General features: G+C 42.2%; 2 protein-coding genes across 2 annotated transcripts in view; one reads left to right on the plus strand and one right to left on the minus strand.

The window, feature by feature from the left end:
• Positions 1–18,473, minus strand: part of LOC122184875 (netrin-4-like) — a 45,786-nt gene extending 27,313 nt beyond the window's left edge. The window contains exons 1-2 of the mRNA XM_042880190.1: positions 17,368–18,473; positions 11,019–11,560 (exon numbers count right to left, since the gene is read on the minus strand). Coding sequence (XP_042736124.1) covers positions 11,019–11,560; positions 17,368–17,434 — 609 coding nt within the window. The 5' untranslated portion in view covers positions 17,435–18,473. The remainder of the gene's footprint in view (positions 1–11,018; positions 11,561–17,367) is intronic.
• A 2,433-nt stretch (positions 18,474–20,906) lies between these two features.
• Positions 20,907–22,334, plus strand: part of UROC1 (urocanate hydratase 1) — a 34,156-nt gene continuing 32,728 nt past the window's right edge. The window contains exons 1-2 of the mRNA XM_042880152.1: positions 20,907–20,961; positions 21,062–21,192. Of these exons, the coding sequence (XP_042736086.1) occupies positions 21,067–21,192 (126 nt within the window). The 5' untranslated portion in view covers positions 20,907–20,961; positions 21,062–21,066. The remainder of the gene's footprint in view (positions 20,962–21,061; positions 21,193–22,334) is intronic.

The following is a 22,334-nucleotide window of genomic DNA, read 5'->3' on the forward strand; positions in this document are numbered from 1 at the left end:
CTACGAGTTCCAGAGTCAGTTAAACTAAGGTGCTAGGGAGATATGTGACAGAAGTGAGAACTGTGACCACACTTTTGGCATAATCCCTTCAGCCATGCACTAGAAAATACAAGTTGGCTTAGGGTGAATAGGCACTGAGAGAAACCAGTTTTCAAACAAAGCAAGCAAGCCAGTTTATTCATTGGAAGAGAAGAAATAGCTACACTGCAATGAGCTCACAGGACCACAGGGCTTTGTGCCTACCAGCTGTCTGCAAGTAGTAACTTTGGGTTCTTTAGCCCTGTCTTATAAGTGGTGAGAGTCTCTGCCTAACTCCATCATGGGAGTGAAAGGTTTGTTTCCATATGGATTCCTTATGGAAACCCAAATATGGGTTTATTTTTCTGTTTCTTTCTTTCTTAGTTGGTGTACCAAACAATTTAAACACTTGTAGCATATAAAATGTTCTTTTTGTTCATAGGAGCCAGAAAAGAGCTTGTGGTACATGCTTGAAAGAGAATTCTGTTGGATGTTGATGGCACGTGGGGAAATAAATCCCCTTAAATCAACAGGATCAGTTGCCAGGCTCTGCACAGAGCTACACCTGTCAGTAATGCAGTGAAGGCAGCAGTACATTTCCCACCTCCCTGCAGCATTTTCTGTTTGGTTAGCTCTGGTCTTCCTTTTAATTCCCTCCTCTTGTACTGTCAGCTGTTTACAAAGCTACAGATACCCACATTTGTGAGATCAGAGGTGTCTTGTTTGATAGAGCCATGGGCAGTTTGCCCAGGCTGTGCAATGCAGGTGCCTACATTCCCCTGACCAAAGAAGCCATGACAAAATAGCCTAGGCCTTTCCACACCAACGTCTACATTCCCCCAGTCAATGGAACCATGAGAAAATGACCTAGTCTGTTTTGTCCAGTGCCCAGCATTTCCTGTTACTGATGGATTCAGAGGACAAAGACCAAATCTCTTCTGTCCTTTCCCCTAATCCCACATGGTCTGGTCTTTTTGGTGGAAGGTAATTTTATGTACCTCCCTCTCCTTCCGAGTCCCTTGTGGATCACATAGAGGTGGAATGGTTTCTCACAGTCCCGAGCACCTGGTGATGTACAGACACACATCCTCCTACTGCACGGGTGAGCCAATTCATCCAAGACCAAAGCAGTGAACTGAATAGAATTGCTCTGCAGACCTTCTAAGCTCCAAGATCTCAAAGCAGGTTAAAAGCTAACTACTGTGACATTATTGGCTAAAAGTCCTTGCAAGACTGTTTTAAATTGGCATAAAATAGAGGAGTCAAGAGGTAAGGCAATTGTAATCAGTTTTTATAAGCTCCATTCTCACACCAGACTTCCATGTCTGTGGCATCTCTTCCGGAGAGTTGCTTTGATATTTGCTTAGAACTATCAGTGGTATTTGTGAGTAGGGATATTTATAGCTTAGATGTCCCATAGGAATTGCAACATTTATTTAAGAAAAAATGAGTATTCCATTCCAGTTGAGGTACAAGAGTTTTCTTGTATGATTAATTCATGACATATTTCTGTCTGGAATAAGCTCAGCGGTGAGGCTGGGTTTGTTCATCCTTGTCTCATCCAAAGAAAGATTTGTTAGATGTTAAAGATCTGATTTGGGTGGCATAACATTTGTGAAATCTTTTGGGAGTGGAAGTTATAGATGTTCTTCTTGAACTCAGCATTAAGAAATTAGATGTGAAACAGCCAAAGATATTGAGGAGTTACTTAAAAATATTTTGTATCAAGAGAGTTAAAGTAGTTTTGTTTTGCCAATCTGAGTCAGTTTAGGTGAGCTGCATTTTGCATTGAAGCTGCACAGTTTTAATTAGTATCAATAACAGCATTGTTTTACATATGTATAAAATTTGGAAATTGAATTTTCCCCCTCTTTGTAATTAGATTAATAAATTTAGATTAATTAGTAAATAATAACAATGAAATAAAATTAATAAACTTAGATTAATAAACTTATATCTGTAAAATTCTTTTAGAATCTCTAGTTGTTCAATGCACGTAGAATTTTAAAAATAACAACAACAGGTCAAAGACAAGAGTTTGGTAGTTGCAATCATTTCTACATAGATGTTTGAAAGATCAGATTAGATATAGATCTAAGACTTAATGAACCCATAGACTCATAAGCTGTGGGAAGAGATGCTCCATCTCTCCACTGTGTTATTTATTCTTCTGTTTATTTCACCAGATTTTATTTTGCTTTCCGAAGCCTGTAAGGGACACGTGGACATTTGGCTTATGCCTTTTGCCTAGCTTAAGAAAAACAGGATGCATTGTTCATCTCCCAGAGATATCTTGCAAATTTGCAGTCTTCCATTATATTCAAGTAAAAAAGATTGAGACAATGTTATGAAAAAGAAATATGTACTAATAATTAAGATGCAAGCTCTGAAAAGAGTTTCCCAGTGATATTCATCATAAGGCCATTTCTCATTTAAGTAAATGTCTGTGTGGTATCAAGCTTCATGGAAGTTCCATTCTTTTTTTTTCCTTTTTTCTTTTTTTTTCTTTTTTCTTTTTTGCTGTTCTAATGACTGTTCTAAGACTGTTCCAATACCCCCCAGCCATTTGTCTTAGCATCTGTGTGTAGTTTTCATAAAAGTAGCATAAGCACAGAAGAAAATGTTGGTGACTGTCTGCTAAGGGCTGAACAACTTAGGCACAACCTGGAAATATTTCAGTTTCCATGGAAATGTGTGATGCACCTTTATGGGCTCAACCCCCTGTGGAAATACATCCTAGATCCTGAGTTTCCCTATAATCAGGGGCTGACACTGGAGCTGAATGCTGAGTAGGGCATTCATGCTTATCAGCATATCTGCTATCAAGCGCATATTTGTCATTCTCATTTTCAAAAGTCAATCAGCTACGCCTCAAAAAGATGGTCACTACCCTGTCCTCTCCTGACCTTTCCAAGAGCAAGGAAGTTTGGAGAATGCTGTAAATGTGCAAAGCTAAAAGTGACAGCCACTGTTAAAGCACTGGTTTTGTTGTATGCAAGTTGGCACAGCTTCACAGAGGGTGATGTTTTATCCCCAGTCAAGAGGTCATCTTCATTCCAGAGACAGTGTCTCAGATTTTTGATTTTTTGCCACATGTTTTGCCTCTCCATTCCTGATACAGATAATTCTGTTTTCTTAACCTGATCTTCCAGCCAGTATTAGTCAGAAAAGATGTGGACACAACAAAAGTTCCCCTTTGCAAGCTTATAGCCTAAGGTCAAGGAATATGAGACATAAATGGAGAGGAGAGCCAATTCATGGCCTCCTACAAAAGAAGATCCTTGTGCAGAACAAGAATTTGGTATTGCAAATCATCCTTAAGCTATGCTGATCATGTTGCACACAATCAGGTTAATGAGGTCAGAAATGTCTGCGTGCTTATACTAGGCCCCTCAGAAGGAAGCTGCAATAAAAACTCTCATCAGTCCTAAATCCTCTTCATTAAGAGATTTTCATGTTAGTTGATTTTGCTCATAGAGGAATAGTAAACAATTGTGTCTCAGAATTTTTCCTACCCGGTGGCAAATATCCTCTGATCTATTTGATGGAGCCTCTTGGCTGAAATTCTTCCATCTTGTGGAACAGTAGACTTTACTGCACAAGTAGTCTTTTTTTCCTGTTTTGGTATAGTCTGAAGCACAAAGAAAGCCTAGGTATTCTCTTAGCTGTCAGAAAGCTCATTCCAGTGATTCATGGGAAAGATCTTCCTATTCCACATCTGCCTCTTCTGTCCTTCTGTAGAATAAGACTTAGTAACCAGTACAGAATATATTATTTCTTTCTTAAAGAAATAATGATGCATGTGATTTTTAAAAGGTATCTGATATAGGTAAACCTGGCTACTTTCAGTACAGTGGTGTCTTGAATTCATTCTGTCTTTTCCAAAACAGAAAAGGCCAATCTCCCTCTAATTTACATTTGCTGTGAGGTTATTCCAGTAATGCAGCCAGTGTGGCATTAATATTAATATTTAGGCATTGCTGCCAATACGATGATGGGAAAGACTGCACAATCAAGGTTAGTGACAGACAAAGCTGAAGACACGTGCAGACGTTTTTCTTTTCCACAAACCAATGGTTTCGTGTAGCTTCAGGCTATCTACATATACATAGCCCTACGTCTATGGCAAGTTTTGTAGGCAGAAACAGTGTCTTTCATGGAGTCAGAAAATGTAGTCAGAGTGCAAAATCTAGTCTGCTGGACACAACAAACTTCAGTTTACAGTGTGTACAGGGAATGGACAACGTTATCTCTGCTCTACACAACATTCCACGAGGATCTGAGAACACTTCCTTACTCACATACAACGCAGTGTCCTTTTTCATTATGAGAAAAGATTTTTGCTCTGAAATGGCAAAGAGGGATGAGGAGTTCTGTGATGCAGACAGCTCTACTAGATTGAGACCTAGATTGAGAACAAAAATCTCATTTCATTCTTCTGTCTTCTGAAAGTTCAACACCAAGTTACTACCAGTGTCAAGCAATGTCAACCAATCAGCATCCTCATGGGAGAGCATCCATTTCTCCTCAGTAGAGCCACCTGCCTCTTTAGGCCTTGGCTGAAATCTTACACATGAAAGGACCTAGTAAAGGTGTAGTCTCACCATGACAGTGGTACGTGAATAACAACAGAGCTAACAGTAAGCGCTCCTTAGCCAGGAGTTCAAAAGTTACAATGGATTTCTATGATCTGTAGATGTAGACAAGCATTTTTTTTCACAGTTGAGACTTTAAAAAAGTCATGGCTACAACTTCACTGAGCTTCTATAAAACAGGGTGAGAAGAAAAAATGGTTTGATATCTGCTGCCTATTATGTCAGGAAATGTAGAAGTAATGCACAGAATGCTGTTGTGCCCTCCTGACTGGTTTGCAAGGTGCCAAATGTCTCTGCAATGGCTCATTAAAACCAGGTCAGGGCAGGACACTTGGTGCCCTCCTGAATTCACTTGCACGGATGGGAATCCTGGACTGGTCTCACGTCAGTTCAAATTCCCTTCAGACACAACTATTTGAGCCCCTTAATTCTTCCTCCAGGGAAGCAGGGCCTGGCAGTGCTATCTGTTTGTTTACACTGCTGGTGTTAACTGCTTCCTCTCAACTTGTCTCTGCTTTTTATCTCCTCTACAGTTCAAGTTAAACGAAATGCTGAACAGGCTGCCCTAGTCATAACAACTGGGCACTTACTTTCAGGACTGACTAATCCCTCCTGGAATCTTTTCCGGCTGAAAGTCAGAAAAACATCATGCAACTCTTAGCGGACAGCCCTGATGACAGACAATTCACTGCCATGCAGGACCCTATCCTGATGTCTCAGCTACCAGGAATTCAATCTTATGAGGCACTGAGCACCTTTCTTTTTAGTGACCCACTGCTGTATGAGATCAGACTTCAAGAAGTCACTGAAGCCTTAGTGGTGACCTCTTGAATTATTGATGTTGCCACTTAATGAGGTATGTGTGGGAGGGGAGGGGGATCCTTCTTTGTTTATCAAAAGGTTTGGCATGAATATAGTAAAGGAAAAGCCTGAGAAAAGACAGCAAAAATTGTAGGTGGTTGGAACAGGATCACATACATTCCACTTAGAGCGCTGGCCTGGCTTGGTGTCTGTGTGCAGGTGGTTCCCCTCTGCAGTAATTGTTTTCAGAAAGGCTCTGTGAATGGAAAAAGGCAGCAGAGATCTACAATGTCCATACAGAGGCAAAGACCTTTCATAGGGTTGGCTGTGGCTTCTAACAGCTTGGTGGCTTTTGAATCGGATAGAACTGCATCCCATCACACCATGTCTTCATCTGACAGTCACAGAGCGTGTTTAGAAGAGTGACTAAAGTCTTTTAACTACAAAGCATGTCCACTCATTTTTGATAAAAGACACTGCTGGGGACTTCTGTCCTTAAAGAGGTCACCACAGGCTACAAAATGGAGAATGAACAGGTCTTCTGCAAAAGGCACATTTAACATGTTGCCATAGAAACCAGTTACCTAATTCAGCCATACACAATTCTTTCAGCCCCCCAGTGAATTCCAGTAATGGGTTTATTATATCACACTTCATTGGTGTCATCTGTCACACAGACATAAATGGATCAGCCTTTGATTTAAAACTACCCTCCACTAGCCAGACCCAATAGTAGAAGTGACTTCTTTTGGATTTTCTGGTTAAAAGCAGGTCAGTGTCAATATTATACCCAGCTTTGCATGCTAATGTCTTCCTTTCATGCATGCATCATCGCCAATGGAAGAGAACATTTGTTTTCATTTCCTGATATTTTAGTTTATTAAAAATGTGCTCTTAATTTCTCAGATCCTTGACTGCACATGCTGTCAGGATGCAGGTTGAAACGTTTTGGTCCCTATCTCCCCCAGCTGCTGTTTGAACTGTAAGTCACACTAACGACTCATACAATGTTGTGATCATTTCTCCTTTTGTTTGGGCCAGAGTTTTGATTTGTTTTAGCTGACCTGGAGGTTTGTTTTAGGCTTCAACCTCATCTGTTAGTCAGAGAAACTGGAGGCTCCACTGTACTACCTCTACACACTGCTTTCTTGGAAATAAAGACTCCGTACCATGCTTATTGGGTTATGATAAGCAAATGGGACAGACAGAAGGCCTTGATTTTTAAAACCAGTTTGACTGCTGTACCCCTAATTAACTTGACCTGTCAAGGTGTGATTTGAACCCTTTACATGATGGTTGGAGCCAGCTGTCAGTGTGAGCTGGCCCTGACTCAGCTACAATTTGGAGACAAAGATGAAAAATTGTATTTGAACTGGCAAAGGCCTGTGGAGACGCAGGTTTTTGGCATACTCAGTAAAAACAAGGACTTCTAGAGAAGAGTGGCAAGACACCAATGTATTATGCTCAAGTGGCTTGCAGATGAAGACCAATGAAGAAAATGCTTGCAGAGATTGGAACATGCTTTGTAGTTTGTTTCTTTCCTTGCTGCAATTCAAAACATACTGTATATAGTATTACAAATGATTAAGGAAGCTACATGTCTAGTACTTCTAGTTAATGGCAGGGCTGCTAAGCTGAACTGGTGAAGTTTAAATGAATGGGTGTCAGGCCCACTATTCACTTTTAGATTTCAGCATTATATGACTTTGAGTGATTATCTTACCTGTATAAAAATGATCTATGAAACACATAGCATTGTTGAGGGTGTGTGCAAATATGACTAATGGACAATGATGAACAACCTAGAGAAGTAGAGGGTCCTTATTAATATCTCATGGCGACAGTGAATGAGGAAGGAATAGTTGGTCAAAACTGAGTTTGAAAACTGGATCTCTGGAAGCAGAGCAGGAAGTTTGTAAGACCACCATAACCAGTGAGCTAATAGTGTGGGTTTCACTGTGGCTGAGAAACAAATACTCAGATAGATATCCTGTGAATTCAGCTAATGGAGATTTTATTGGAAGAGATGGACCAGAGGAAGTACATGTTTTGTAGGCAACTGGTAGAGAATAAATTGCTATGACTCCAAGGTTTTACTTTGCCAGAAGAATTAAAATGGGGAGACACAAGACCTGAGATTCTAGCTGCAAAAGTGCAGGAGCAAGGAATATAATAAATGTTAGAGTAAGTGAAAACCGCAGAAGGGACATTACAAAGTCATCCCCTTGCACTTCTACAGTGTTTGCTCCCCAAAGCATGATACCATCTGTCTCAGCTATGGCTCATGTGAGATAGAGATGTGTGACCCTGACAAAAGGTGAAAGATAAAAGGATAATTTACAAGAGAAAGCAATGCAGCTTAATTTAATGATGCACTGTGGGTTTTTGTGACATTGAAACATCACCCACCTCAATGTATTTTGCTTCCATTCTAACCTCCTCAAAGTTTATCTTCTGCCAAGTTTCCTGTTATGCCCCCAGCCTCTCTCAGTGATCCTGAAAGATCCTGAAGTGCTGATTCAGGGACACACATCTCAATTTATAGATGCATGTAAGTTACTGCAACTCTACCACCTTCTCTGCTTCTGTCTACATTCTCGGTTCTGGAAGCCAACTGGCCAGAAGTCTTTTCTGTGATATGTCTCCTATAGGTTTTGAACTTCAGTGTTAGTAAGCTACCCCCTTTGCTGATTCCTTTTGTGCCCTGTTAAAAAGGAATTTGCATCTCCTTTGAAAGTGACTAGAACAGTGGCCAAGAAAAACCTGACTGTTAGGCAGTAGAAATGACTTTGACTTCCTCAGCAGAGAAAACTGACATTTATCTCAGGGCATTAATTACCATTTCAGTTGAAAACAATTTTGATCATTTCAGAAGTGTCAGCTTGTGATGTGAGCTCCTCAGTTCTCCAAGGCTTATCCAACATCAGTAGCTGGATAGGTCAGAGCAACAGTAAAAAGAAGCAGAGAACACCGCATAAAGTACTTGTGGGGATTCAGCTTCAGTCCACCTCAGTTGAGAGTCAGTGCTCGAGGGGATATGCTGGTGATATCTGTGAGATCTTCAAAAGAAGATGCAAAATTGGGGTTCTGAGATTCATAGGCAAAGCTCCCTTGAGACTTGTAGTAAGAGTAGCAGTGTCACTCAGGCAAATCTGATCAGGTATAATCTTAAATAACTAGACGCTGGCTTCTTGTATTTTCATTCACAAAAGAACTTGCTGCATCATACTGGTTATCTGAAAAGTCTAGTCCTCTTACACCTTTCTCATAGCAGTGTTTCATGGATTGGTTAAGAGGACTCTGTAAAGTCTATCCAGAGCCTTAGAATCCATTCAGGTTTGTTTGCTGTGAAACAGTATTTGTCTTGCCCTCTGTTAAGTTGCTGTCCAGATGTCTGTGTGCTGCTTTGAAACTCCAACTCTCCATCCCATGGAGGAAGTGACCTCTGCAGGTATTCAATTCCAGTAACAATTCATTAAAGCGTTTGGGAACGCTGCAGGGGTATGGCCTGTACATTTATGAACATTCTTACCTTAATATTGTTTTCTAACATCTACCACTACAGCACAGATTGATTAAGTGTGCACATATTCATTTCAGTGTGGTTGCTGCCTGAGTTGAAAGAATCATTTTGACACCTGTAATCACAAAGGCTTGTGTTGAATGAATGTTTTATTATTTAATCTTCTGCCGACCAACTCTCAGATTTGTTTTAGCAGCAACACATGGTCTTAGTGATATTCCCCAAGGTTAAGCAAGCACAAAAACCAACATAGTGTAGGGCAACAAGGAGATACTATATAGAGAAGGAAGAGTTGTTTTTTGTTTAAGGCCAAACCATTTGTCTCAAACACTGGATTCTACTCTTTCTTCCACCAGAATTGTCTCGTTCCACAACAAACCACTTCACCTTTCTGTGCTAATCTTTCACCATCTGTGAAATGACAGCAGGACCCTTAATGTGTGCTGAAAATCTTTAAATAGATCCTGAAAATACTTCCAGATTTTCATTTCGAAGGCACAAAAGAGTAAAAAATCCTAATAGCTGCGTAGATTCTACACTGACGTGGCAAACTGTAATCTCTCAACAGGAGACATTTGGATGTATTTGACTTAAATGTGTTCTAATAACTGACTAGCAGAATTACTACTCTGGGAACAAGACAGTAGTTATATGATTTGCTCCAGATTTCTAATACACAGACATGTTTTCCAGCTTTGCTGCACAAGTATTAACTCAGTGTCTCCTTACTGTTGTTTTTTCTGTCTCAATAAGTACACTAATTTTTCTTCTGAAGACTATTGGAATTGTTTGCATCACACCTGAGCTTAATTTGCAGTGTGCTATTAATGCCAAACCTGTGCGATCAATTCAAGACATGAAAACCAAAAGGACTGTGACTTCTCTAAGGGAGAGAGAAGGAAGCGAAAGGATTCTGGTGAGGTTATAGGAATGTCTCTAATCTCTGAGTGTGCTTTTCTATCTCCTCTAAAAAAAGATACCAATCATAGTTACCTTCCTTCCCATCTAAATTGCTTTGAGATTAATAATGAATTAAAAGGGTTGTAATTAAACTAAGTATCTGAATGTAGAAGAAATGCTAAGTCAGGGCCTGAACAAGAGATTGAGCACCTAGTGGGAATGCAGGGCCAACACAGGGGAGCTCAGGTGCATGCAATGCAATGCAATACCTCTGAGTGACTGGAAGGGTGGAAATGGGATCCAGCCCTTCCCAGACCTCATTTAAGAGTTGGCCGTGGAGGCAAGGGTATCTTGCTGGATGTCCTTGTCTACTTGAGGCTCTCCCAAGGGTAAGCAGATTATTATTATTATTATTTTTTCCCATTGTTTCTGTGTCTATGACTACTGCATTTGGGCTTTTTCTCGCTTGCTGCAGCCTAGGAATTTCCTACCCTTCTATTACTGTTGTGCTTTTCATTGCGTTATAGCATTACACTGATAACATCAGTAATGTTTTTCTTTGGAATTTTTCAGAACAATTGTACACTTATTTTAGAGGAAAGCCCTCTGCTTATTTAATTAGAACATTCATACCAAGGGAGGACCCTTTCCTCCAGTTCAGTAGTGAAGCCTGGCTACTCAATCCCACTTCCTATCTTATTTCTGGGGTTTATGGCTAGGTACAATGTGAGATGATACCCCTAGCAGGAATGGTTGCATTAAATGTATGGAGAAATATGTATTTTTTATGGCCTTTTGTATGGGAAAAAAAAATAAAAAATAAAAAAATAATAAAAAAAAAAGAAGATAAGAGCTTAGAGAGTGCTGTTCATGCCACCCTAAAAGTGATAAACAGAAAATTAGGTTCTACTAATGTAGAATTTTCCTTCAGTTATTGTCAGCTGCGTTGTAAAAATAGGCAATGTTAATCCTATCCTCTGCAACACTCATAAAAGAAATTTAAGTATTTTCACTGATATTGTTTCTTTTTCTTTCCCTTTATTTCCTTAACATGAAGCTTTTGAGGAGGGCCCACCTTTCTCAGCTTACATGCACGGTATCTCTGAGCACGTGCTTTCCAACCTTCACCAGTCTTGAGCTGCTTGACATTAAGCTTTGTCCAAACCCCAGTTGTTGCTTACCTCTCCTCTGGTACAGGGTACTGCATCTGAATATCTGGAAGTGCACATGGAGCCTTCCTCAGTGAGGTCATCCTGGAGCCCAAAAGTCGCAGTACAGTTGACAGAGAAATATTTGTAGGGCCTCCACGTCTGCCCATAGTCCTGGGACCTTTCCAACACCATCGCAGCTGGGCGAGGTGACTTGAACACAGCAATGACGTGTGTCAGGTAGAACTCTGTTTCAAAGTCCAGCCTGATTTCTTCCCTGTGCACCCCTTGGGCAGACTGCCACCAGGACATTGGGTTTGCAAAGAAATCATCGGTCATGTCAGCAGGGAGGTGGGAGTTATCAGGCTGGTTGGCATTGCACTTGGTGCAGCGAGGCTGCCCGCAGCCATGGGAGGCTGGATGGAGGATGCTTTGGTCTGGGTAGGAGCAGTATAGCTCTGTGCTGTTCTGCCCGCACGTGGTGAGAGTGCTGGGTGTCCTCCCTGTGGCAAGGTTTCCCACCGGAGGGTTACAGGAACGGCCACTGCAGCGGAAGGCTCGTAGCCTCACGGGATCTGAGAGACAGACAAAAGAAACAGCACTAAGCAGAATTTCTCAAACAGCTCTCAAGCTGTAAAACAGGTGACTGTGCAAAGGTTTGGAGTCCTTGTGTGGGGATGGACATCCAAGAGGACTTCTCAGGAGAGCTACTTCATCCTATCACATGAAATTTGGGGGGAGTTTCTCCAAACATCTAGGCCTTGTTTTTAGGTGCCTGACTTGGAAATGGAGGTATTTAGGGAATAGCCTTTACCCACAAGCACTTGGAAGTCCTTGGTAGCTGTTGAAAACCCAGTTGCATTAGTTAAACATGTAACTTAATAGATTGTCTTTTGTTTTCTTACTCTCGCTCTAGTACAGCTCCTTATCTGAGGACTGACTCTATGCAAAACATTTATTTTCAGTGTAATCAGAAAAGAAAACTGAATTGTACTCTGCATTATAGATACATTAAAAAAGAGATGATTCCTCCCCAGAAAAATTACAGACACTATTTACACAGGCAAACACGTGAAGAAAGCATTTCTCTCTATAGTTATGTCTTACTGACCTAATTTTGAGAGGTGCTGAATTTCTCACACTCTACTGAGATCAGGTGAAGCTGCAAATGCTTGGCAGAGTTGAAAATAAAGTCTCCTGTTTAAACACCTTGACACGGAGATAGGTGAATGTGTTCTATTTGCCAAATTGGCAAATACTGGCAAGAAAAGTTTTGGTATTTCCAATGTATGCATTTACTTATTTCTAAATTATGAAAGGGCAGAGATGCTGTTTGGATATTTGTGTTTTGTGACACCAGATTTGCAGGTCGGCCCCAAAATGTTATTACCAAACTGGAGAAAACTGCATCTGTAATGACATGGTGTTCTCCCTGCAACTTAACTGCCTAGAATGAGTTAAAGTCTGACCTTGCAAGGTCATAAATCTAATTCAAGAGGTTGCAAATCAGGTGACTCAATGTATGTCCTACAGGAAATGACCCTTCCAGTGAAACATAGAATGACCATAAACATGGCTAATGTAGGAGCAGTTCAAAAGTCGGCTACTAGTTCAAGATTCTAGCTGAAATTTTAAAATCCTTACTCAATTTACACTTAGTTTTTCCTAAGGCAAAATAGAATTTCAAGTCTGGTTAGGCCAAAGAAAATACTTTTTAATTCAGTCTTACAAAAATTACTCAAATTGTGAATGTATTTGGGTGAAGCGGATCTTATTCTTTCCCAGAAGATTGTCTAAGATGACAAAATGCATTCAGCCTGCACGGTGTTGTTTCTGAATTGCTTCTGTTCTCAGTTCCTCAGTGGCAGTTCTGCACAGGCAAGAAGAGTAAGGGATGAACATTATTCTGGAAACCATCTCATGTGTTAAGGACTGCAGCCTTCCAGTACTTAAAAGGACCTCTTCAGACTAACACCACTGCCAGCACAGAGATGAATTTTCGTGGGAAAGGGCTTTCAGAAGTCAGCTTGTAAGAAAAGAGATAATGTTGATTCTATCAGTCCTGTTCTTTGCTCCTCATCTTCAACTGAGCAGTTGGTTCTTAGAACTACTAGAGGTCCTCCACTATGTCCTCACATCATCCTGGCTGATGGTGACCATTTCAGTGTATTTTCTTTCTGACTGTAAACTACTTATTCTATCTGAGGCTAGTAGAGATTCAGATTGTTATTTGTAAGGTAGCTTGCAATTTCTCTGAGTATTTCGTTACACAAGAAAGGCCTTAGGTTTCCCACAAAGTATATTTAGAGCTTTCTTCTTTTTGCAGAACAATCAACACTCCAAATCCTTCTGCTCTGAAAAGTAAATGTCACTGAGTCACGCAGAGTTCCTAAAATAAAGGTAAATCCATCTTGCAGGTCAGCAAAAATATAATGACCTGCAGCTGCAATGTCTCAAGAAAGTCTTTGCAAGTGGCACTTAGAAACCCACCTAACCTAGTCTGACTTGTTCATGTCTAAGCTCTGGTAAAAATTACTGGGAATAAGAAAAACAAAGCAATTTCTGTGTTTAAAGGAAATTGGATAGTGAGTGATTCAGTTCAGTGCAATGGTAAGGTATCGTCTTTGCCTCCAGAGAATTTTAGTGGGACCAGTCTTACAGCTGTGTTTTGAACAAGCATTAGCTCTGGAACAGTCTGGACAAGAGGTCTAGATTGCTTAGTTTTGACCAAGTGTGGACTCATGTTACAAACATTATTGGGTTATAGATCACTATAATTAAAAGGAAGTCCATCTTTGCTGATGCATCACACTACGGATGCTTTCACAGAGTAAATGGTATGCTGGAGTTGTAACTATAAGAAGTTGCATCAGGGAAGCTTTGCAGACAGCAACGTGACAAAGCAAAAAAGGAATGGCTACTTTTTCTATTTCTCATAAATGGACATTCAGTCTTGTATTTTTTCAGCTGAGTCTGGAAAAGAAGGAAGAATGTGGTTGTATTTCTGAACAACAGTCACAAGAAGGCTTATCTGCACTGCCCGTTAATGCAGCCACATCCATAAACAGTTCCTGTTCAAACTGCTATGTCATTAGAAAAATGGGAGAAGAGTATCATGCAAATTAGTAGAAGGGAGTTTGAGAGAAGGAGAGATGTTGGACAGCAAAATCTGTAGTCGATTAAAAGCTTTGCATTTAAAGAAATCAATTGGCAGAACATTGCTTGGCTACAAGGATATTGCAGCCTTTCCATCCCTCGCTGATTCTGTGGAAAAAACATGAAATTTTGGAATTTGGACAGGGAAGGGGGCTGCTGCAGAAAAGAAGCAGCAGCCAGGCAAAATGAGCAACTTACCCCAAGAGGGATCACTGAGTAATTCTTAAACACTTAACAGTTTGATTGTGTGTGGGTGCTGCATGTTATTGAAGTTGATTAGCTTTTCCTCCATGTTGGGCAGCTTGGCTCCATGAATGATATCATCAGTTTGTCCCTCTTTTAGAGCTCTGTGGCAGAGTGGCAGGCCAGAGGCACCAGGCATGTGTTGTAAGAATGGTGTTATCTGATGAATAAGGAGCCATTCATTTCAAGGAAGCTCACACTGGCGCTGTGACGGGGACATCATTTCAAACAGGTCTCTTACTTTGGATCCTTTTAACCTTATGGATGTTGATTAAAAACATGTTCAGTTGTTTTTTAGATAGTTGGTTTTTTTTTACCCTCTGTTGGATATCCAACAGGAGAAAGGTCATATGGCATCTGAGTCAAAACCTGATGACAGGGCTGGAAAGGTGCCTAATATTTTCTGAGTCATTTGAAGTGGGATTTTTATTCCTTTTCCATATGCAGAAGTCAGAGTTGTGTGTGTTTAAGTCACTTACAGTGAGACAGGAGAGCAACTTTCACAGACCTGAACAGAATGTGGCATCTTCTGCAAAGCTGTTGATGGAGCAGCATTTTCAGCATCCATGTCCAACCTAGATTTCACTTGTTCTGCATCTGCTTAGCTTCTTAATAAGAAAAACTTTTAAAAGGTATTCTAAAGCTAACCAGCCTAGGGACATGAGTTGCTCAAGATTTTATTAATCTAAGCTCAGTTCTCAATGCTGGTGACAAGAGAATTGTTAAAACCCTTTGGTTCATCTGAGGCCAGCAGTGAGTTAGGCAAGTTGCCATGCAGGAGTTTCCAGATTGCTACAGAGTTCATGTGAGGTCAGTAAAGCCCTCCACCTGCATCAAGCCTATGTGACTCCTCCAGCATAACTACCCCTTTCCATTGTACTTAAACATCTCAGGATCCAATCTTGACAACTGTGCCTGCCTTCTCTGCACACAGAAGGCAGATATGGCTCTGCCCATAAATACTGTACTCCATGCACTCCTCACACAACTGCCCAGCAATGTGTTTCACTTCTGGCCAGGACGGACCAACTACAGTGCTGAAAAGGGAACTGACTGCGTAGAGCAATGAAATACATCAAAGACATACTTCTCTGTACACCTGTCTGCTCGGGAAAGGCTGCATTTGTTTCACACGGATGGGCTAAATACTGTCAGAGACAACCTTAATCTCAGCAATGCTGACGATGCTTCTGGGAAGACCTGTTAAGACTGAAGGTTGACTCAGGACTTTTAGCATGCTTCTTTAAAAAAACAAAAACCAAAACAAACAAACAAAAAAAAAAACAACCAACAACAAATAGAGTCAAGAAAAGAATTGAAAACCAACAGGTAGCCCTTGTGCTTTTGTGAGCTGGTGGTTTGTGCGACCTTTTGACCACACAGTGTATATTTATTTAAAGTGATTGTGAATCCTTAGTGTCATCACCTTTGATATCCAATTATTTTGCCATTAATCTGTGTCCTAACACCATTATTCTGAGAGTGTGTAGCTCCATGCAGAATGCATTCACTCCCCTTAAACTCACTTTCCAAGTAGTCAGCTGTGGGCTGCATTTCCTCAGAGACTCAATTTTACTTTGTGACTTGGATGCAGAGCAAGTTCAGCTTGGTTTATAACAAGCTGCTTTCTACAACAGCATCAGCAAGTTTACAAGATGTCTCTGTAACCCTTCTGTGCTATGTGTCAGCATATGTATCTTATAGGGAAAGTCCCAGCCTGGGAAACTGATGAATGCCCAGGGTAAGTCTTAAGAGCACAGAGGTACCACATCCTCCTTCCGATCATTCCCTGCAATGTTGTGATAGCTGAACTTTTTCCCAAGTGAGTCACAGGAGGATTTGGCAGGATTATAAATTTATGAGTTGTTTTCAGTTTTTACAAAAATAACTCTTGCACTTATGGAAACCTGATGTCAGTGTCATCAAAAAGGTTCTAACTATGCCATAGCCTGAGCTGAAGTCACCTGGTGTACCTTTGGCTTTCAGGAACCTGCACGACATCTGAACATTTCAGTCACTTTAAAATCACCACGAGGAGTGTTGTACCTGTCCCAGTACTCTGAGTGCACAGGTGGAATTTAAACCACCAGGATTCTTTGCCTTACAGAGTTCCCAAACCACTATCCCGCTGGGATGTCACCAAGGTCATATTGTTTTATCAATGCTTGCTTATATTTTTTCTCATCTGACCTGCACAGTTCTTTCCTTTTAACTGTAAGGATGTGATAAATCATAGGAAGAAGAAAACAATCCAATGCTTTGCTTTCTTTCCCTTAAGGAATTAGTCTCCACCATAATCCAGTTATTTGTAGAACCCTGTGTAAATGCCAGTACTGCTATAGCATTCCTATATGTGCTCATTTGTACACCCACATACACACACACAACTTGCTTCTCTTTCTGCCCAAGTTCATTTTTTTTCTCTGATGCTCATTTAATCCTATCCACTGCATGTTAACTATCAAAGCAGGGAGTACCCTGAATGAATGGGTTGTCTTGGATTAATGGTAATTCAGTGTCTCTGACTTTTAATGATGCAAAATGAAGTTACAGATAAAAATTCAGATTCCTTCAGTGGTGCTGTCCAAAGATCTTGTCATTTTATTCTTGTCCTGCCTAGGAAAGCAGTGTTTTTTCCTCAAAACAAATATCCACCATATCTCAATCCATCCACCTCTTCAATTTTTCTCCCATCACAAAAAAAAAAAAATACTTCTTAAAATTATTTTGAGAATATGTGAAACAGTACTTCCTATTGAAAGTCTTTGGGATGAGGCTGAGCTATACAGCAGTATATTGCAGATAGTAAGAAACACTTGTATACATTCACTAGCCCAGATTTCTTGCAAAATTCAATCTAAATAATGATTTAGACATAAAAAAGAATTACTATGCTTCACAGATTTGATTTCTATTCCCTTTCTGCTTGCCCAGCCTAGGATAAATTGTTTCACGAATGGCAATATTGATTTATTTGACTTACCTGCTTCTCCATGGCCAGAAATAAAACATTCCAAGAACACGATCAGCATGATGCCTTTATGCTGCATGACTGTCAGTAAAATATCTGTCCTCAGTGAAGCAAAAATAGCTGCAGTAATCTACAGGTTTGGTGCTTGCATGGCTTTCCTGTGTTGTCTTTCTTTCCTTCTGCTCACCTTCCCCTCAATGTAGGGGTCAAGGCTGCTGTCTCATTCTTCTTGTTTTCCTTTTGGATCTGGAGGCTTTTCTTCTTTTTTTTTTTTCCCCCTCAGGGCTCAGATGCCTTCTGGGTGTCACCCGTACATCGCTTCCAATAAATAAATAAATAACGGGGAGTTTCGGTGCTTCCACCCGCTCCACGCAGCGGGCCGGGGCCGCTCACATCCCCGCTGCAGCGCCGGGGATGCACCATGGGGAGCTGATGCTGCGCAGGAAGAGCTCCGATCGCTCCGGGCTTTTGCGGCTCTTTGAATGCTATTTCGAAACTTTCATTTCTGCTCCTGGCTTTGCCGGAGCCTCCCCTACTCCTCACCCCTCCCGCTGTCAGTCGGGGTGCCGATAGGGTCCGACCGCTGCTTTGTTAGCGGCTCTGCCCCGGTGCCTTCTTTCCCTTTGCTCCCTGCAGCAGAGGGTTATAAGAAAAAGTGAGTTGTTGGTTGTTTTGTTGGTGGTGGTTGGTTTGTTGCTTTTTTTCCTCTCGCTAAGCGATGATGAGAAGCAAGTGCTCCTTTGGCTTTTCTCTCTTTTTATTTCGCCTTGCTTTATTTTAGTTTATTTCCGCTGTCACGGAAGCCGCTACTCCCCCGGCTGCCAGGGATTTGCTTCACACGGCGAAGCGTGCGGAGGGGCTGAGAGGAAAACCCGATCTCAAGGGCGGCTCTCCGGGATCGCGGGACCCCCCCGTCCGTGCTCGCTGTGGTGCCCAGGGCGAGAGGGGAGCGAAGGGGCCGGAGGGCAGTCCTGGGGGCTCGGGGTCCTTCCCTCCCTCCCAGGGTCGGGGACTCGTTCAAGTTTTCCCTCTGCCTCCCTTTCAGCCTCTAAAGCTCATCTCTAGCTCGTAACGGGGCAGTTCTCTGGTCCTGTCTGGCTGCAGAGGGGATTATAATAACATGTGATCTTCCTTTTCTTTATATGTGCTTTTTTTTTTTTTTTTTTTTTTTTTAGGGTGGAGGAGGAGAATGGATCGGTTCCGCACCTCCTCGCCGGTGTTGGGCTGCTCCTCGCTGCGCTCAGACGCACGCGTTGTTCTACAGCAGCATCTCCTCCTCCTCCTTCAGGAGCCGGGCCGTCCGTGTGTGTGCGTGTGTCCGTGCGTGTCCGTGCGGGGCGGGGGCAGCCTCTCAGCCCGCCCCGGCCGCTCCTGCTGTCCCTTGTCCCTGCAGCACCCTCTGCCCGCCCGCCCTGCACATAACAGCCGCCCTGCAGCGGGCGCTGCCCGGCACCCAGAAGGGCGTGGGGACAAGCGAGGTGGCTTTAGGGTTTTTAATTGCTCGGGCACTCACGTCGAGTTTCTTTCCGTCAACGCAGATATGAGCTGGGACAAGTCAGGCAGTGAGGGGAATTGCGATTTTCTGCGGTGTCTGCCCTGGTACCTCTAGCACATCTGCCTGCCTCTGGTAGAACTGACCCTGAATCCCAGCCCTGGATTTTGTTGGAGTTGGTAATTCCCAATGCAAAACCTCCGACACTGGGGTTTAAAGTACTCTAGTTCTGATGCTCCGCTCTATAAATAATGTTATTAGGCAGTGAGCCCCTCCCACAGCTCCTTCAGCTTCCTTCTCTCTTTCTGGGGTGGGTGCCTCATCCCTGGAGGCATTCAAGGTCAGGCTGGATGGGGCTCCCAGCACCCGATTGAGCTGTAGATGTTCATCACAAGGGAGCATTCGTGGTGGAAGCATTTCAGTCTGTGCCTGGGGCAACTCAGACAGATGGAAGTGTGAGCATGCAGAAAGGGGCTGTGGAGGTGGATGTGAAGATAAAGGAATGGGGAGTGAACTTCACTGCATGGCAACATCTAGTCCACATAAAGGACTAGATGACCTTTAAGGGTCCCTTCCATCTCAAACAATTCCACGATCCTATGATTCTTCAGTTCGTAAGGCAGTGTAATAACATCAACTTCTGCTTGGTGTCACAGAGGGAAGCTCAGTGGGAATAGTCAAGGTTATTCTTCTGCCCATGTGTGCATAGAATCAGACCTTGGAGAGAATTGCAAAGTGTGGATCGTAGAAAAAAGAAGAAGGAAAGATTTCTGTAAGGCATGGTTATTTATTGAAGTAGATCTTTCTGTATTGAAGTAGATTTTTCTGACTTTACCCTGATCTTCCTATTTTTATATGCTTTTGAATAAGAAAACCAAATAGAAAACATTGAGATAAAAAGGAGAATTTCCCCCTCCTTTTTGTCTTTGCCTTTTGTTTGAAAGCAGTTACAATAACATATCACAAAGCACAGTTCTCTGCCATACGTGGCAGTGTATCCTTCAGAAGGTTTGAGTCTGCTGTGTGCTCAGCTCCCCTGGGACGTTCAGAGTTCTTTCAACTCCAGCATTTTCAGTGGGAGCTGGGGATGCACAGTGTGTCCTAAAGCAAAAGCCAACGTGACATTAATGAGCTGTCATTTAATAACCATGCTTTGTTCTCTTTGCTTGTCAATTGCTGCCTTTGTGGGAAAACACAGCTTTTTTTTTTCTTTTTTTTTTTCTGCAGTTTAGGTGGATTATGTAATGATTACTAACAGAAATGCTTCTCCCAGATAATTTCATCAGACTTAAGCTATGGCACTTGAGAAAAATTCCCTGGCCATGATTGTAGTTCCGTGGATGTAATAATAAAGGTCAAGAAGCTCCTGTGTAATTTATACAGCAGCTGAAAACAGGGAGCAAAGTTCACAGTGCTCTTTAAGTGGGAAGTCAAAGTGAAGCATATTCATTTACTTCTGATGTCTGGATGGCAGCACCGTAAGGCTGTCCAGCTCTTGTTGACTGTGGCCTATAAAAGTGCTTTAAAACTGAAAGCTTTCATTCCTCTTCCCTATTATTGCCTGTCTTGAGAAAACTAGTACAACAGCTTAATACTACTGAAATCCAGGCATGCCTGTGGGCTAAAAGGAGCTAACATCTAAGGGGGAAATGTTAGTGTTATCCTTGACATCTGCTGTTGTCCAGGGGATGGACACCTGGACCGCATCTGAGAACAGCCCAGACCCAGGGTGCTCAAACAGAGATTGTCCATCTTCGTGTGCGTGGACACTGGCATGAATGAGGTTAATTGTAGTTGGTGTCTCAACTATAGAAATGTGAAAGCACAATCTCTGTGGTGTCGGGCAAGGTTTGGGCTGCAGAGCACGACCCCCTGTGGGAATTGGGTGATTGGGAAAGTGACCGACTGCTCTCATGGCTCAGTGCAGCTCCTGCTGCAAAGCACCCAGAGAAGAAACTGCAAAGCTGTGAATCATTCATTTGGGGGAGGACAGAAGAGCCAATGGCACGGCACAGATGGGGTAGGTGTGTCGCCTGCACTGCTGGCCCTCTGTGCTCCACAAGCATTTCCAAAGCCAGAGGACGAGCTGTAATCTGTAGATACCCCAGAGCAGGGTACATCTCAATTGCTGTGCATCTTGCTTGCCTGCAGCCCTTGTTCTCCTCTCCTCACGCCTCTCCACCTTGCCTCTCCTTTCCTCCTGTATTTCGTTAGCAGCCATGATTAGCCTGAAGGAAATCTGTCGTGGCCTTCCTCTAAACCCTTTGCCTGAAAACAGAGGTCGGAGGAAAGGAATACCCCATGCACCTGTGAGAACCCCTAATCTCACTGCTCAGGAGAAAAAGGTAATGTGGGGTTTCACAAGACTCACTTCTCTTCCTTTCAGCTAAACGCAACGGGGAGCGGCATCAAATGCTTTTCTGAGCGTGGGCAAATGTATTTCCTTTCTGTTATAACTTCAGCAATGGGACAAAATACTGGAAAATCTGCTCTTTTTCTTTCTTTCTCCCTGAGTTGATTGATATGAAGATCTGCTGCACAACAGCTTGCATGACTTAAAATGGCTGAAGAGGCCTTAACTTCAGTGCTGTCAGTCCAGAATTGTTTTTTATGAATTTATGAAGGCTGTTGCAAAAACACTGTGTATTTATGCTAACCCCACAAATACAGTAAACATGAAATGTGGCAAATTGACATCTTGGTACGAGTTACTTATCTACGTGTTTGCATAATGACCCAGAGATGATTTATTTGAACCAGTGGTCTGAAACATCCTGGAATTGAGACAAGTTTATAAGGAATTGAGTTAATTATTTGTCTTACGTTGTGTAATTCTTTTCCAGTCTCTTTTTGTTTAAATAGTTTATGTACACACTAAAGCAATCATTGCAGTATTTCATGTTAGAGATTTAAAAAATATATCTGCAGCAGAAAATAATGGTCGGTGGGTAGAGACCCTTAGGAACTGTGTTGAAGAGAGGATGAGGTGGCTTCCTTAGCTTGAAAGCCTGTGCTTCATCACATGTCATAGCTGACAGTGTGATTTTCTGGTCAGAACACAGAAGTTCCTCACCCACACTGTGCTGCGTGCAGCTTTCTTGCCTTCGTGGCAGTTCCCCCTGGCATTAGCGCTGAAATTGTTTTGAAGCCCATTTCCAGAAGCAGAGGAGAGCCCATTCTCTGGGTAGGGAGAGGAACAGCTGTGAGATATCCAGAGACGATTTACTCCAATGTCAGGAGCATTCGTGGTGGAGGCATTTCAGTCTGTGTCTGGGACAGCTCAGGCAGATGGAAGTGTGGCTCGTGAGCATGCAGAAAGGGGCTGTGAAGGTGGATGTGAAGATAAAGGAACCGGGAGTGAACTTCACTGCATGGCAACAGATTGCCAAACATCCCCATTTTGTTCCCTGCCTTTGCTCAATTATTTTTCCCCATGAGGAGTATACTGCAGCATAAGGAGATGGTATTTCTCTCAGAGCAATGCCAG

This window comes from Lagopus leucura, unplaced genomic scaffold, assembly GCF_019238085.1.
Source record: "Lagopus leucura isolate 7727_CA_CO unplaced genomic scaffold, USGS_WTPT01 Super-Scaffold_100026, whole genome shotgun sequence".
NCBI lineage: Eukaryota > Metazoa > Chordata > Aves > Galliformes > Phasianidae > Lagopus > Lagopus leucura.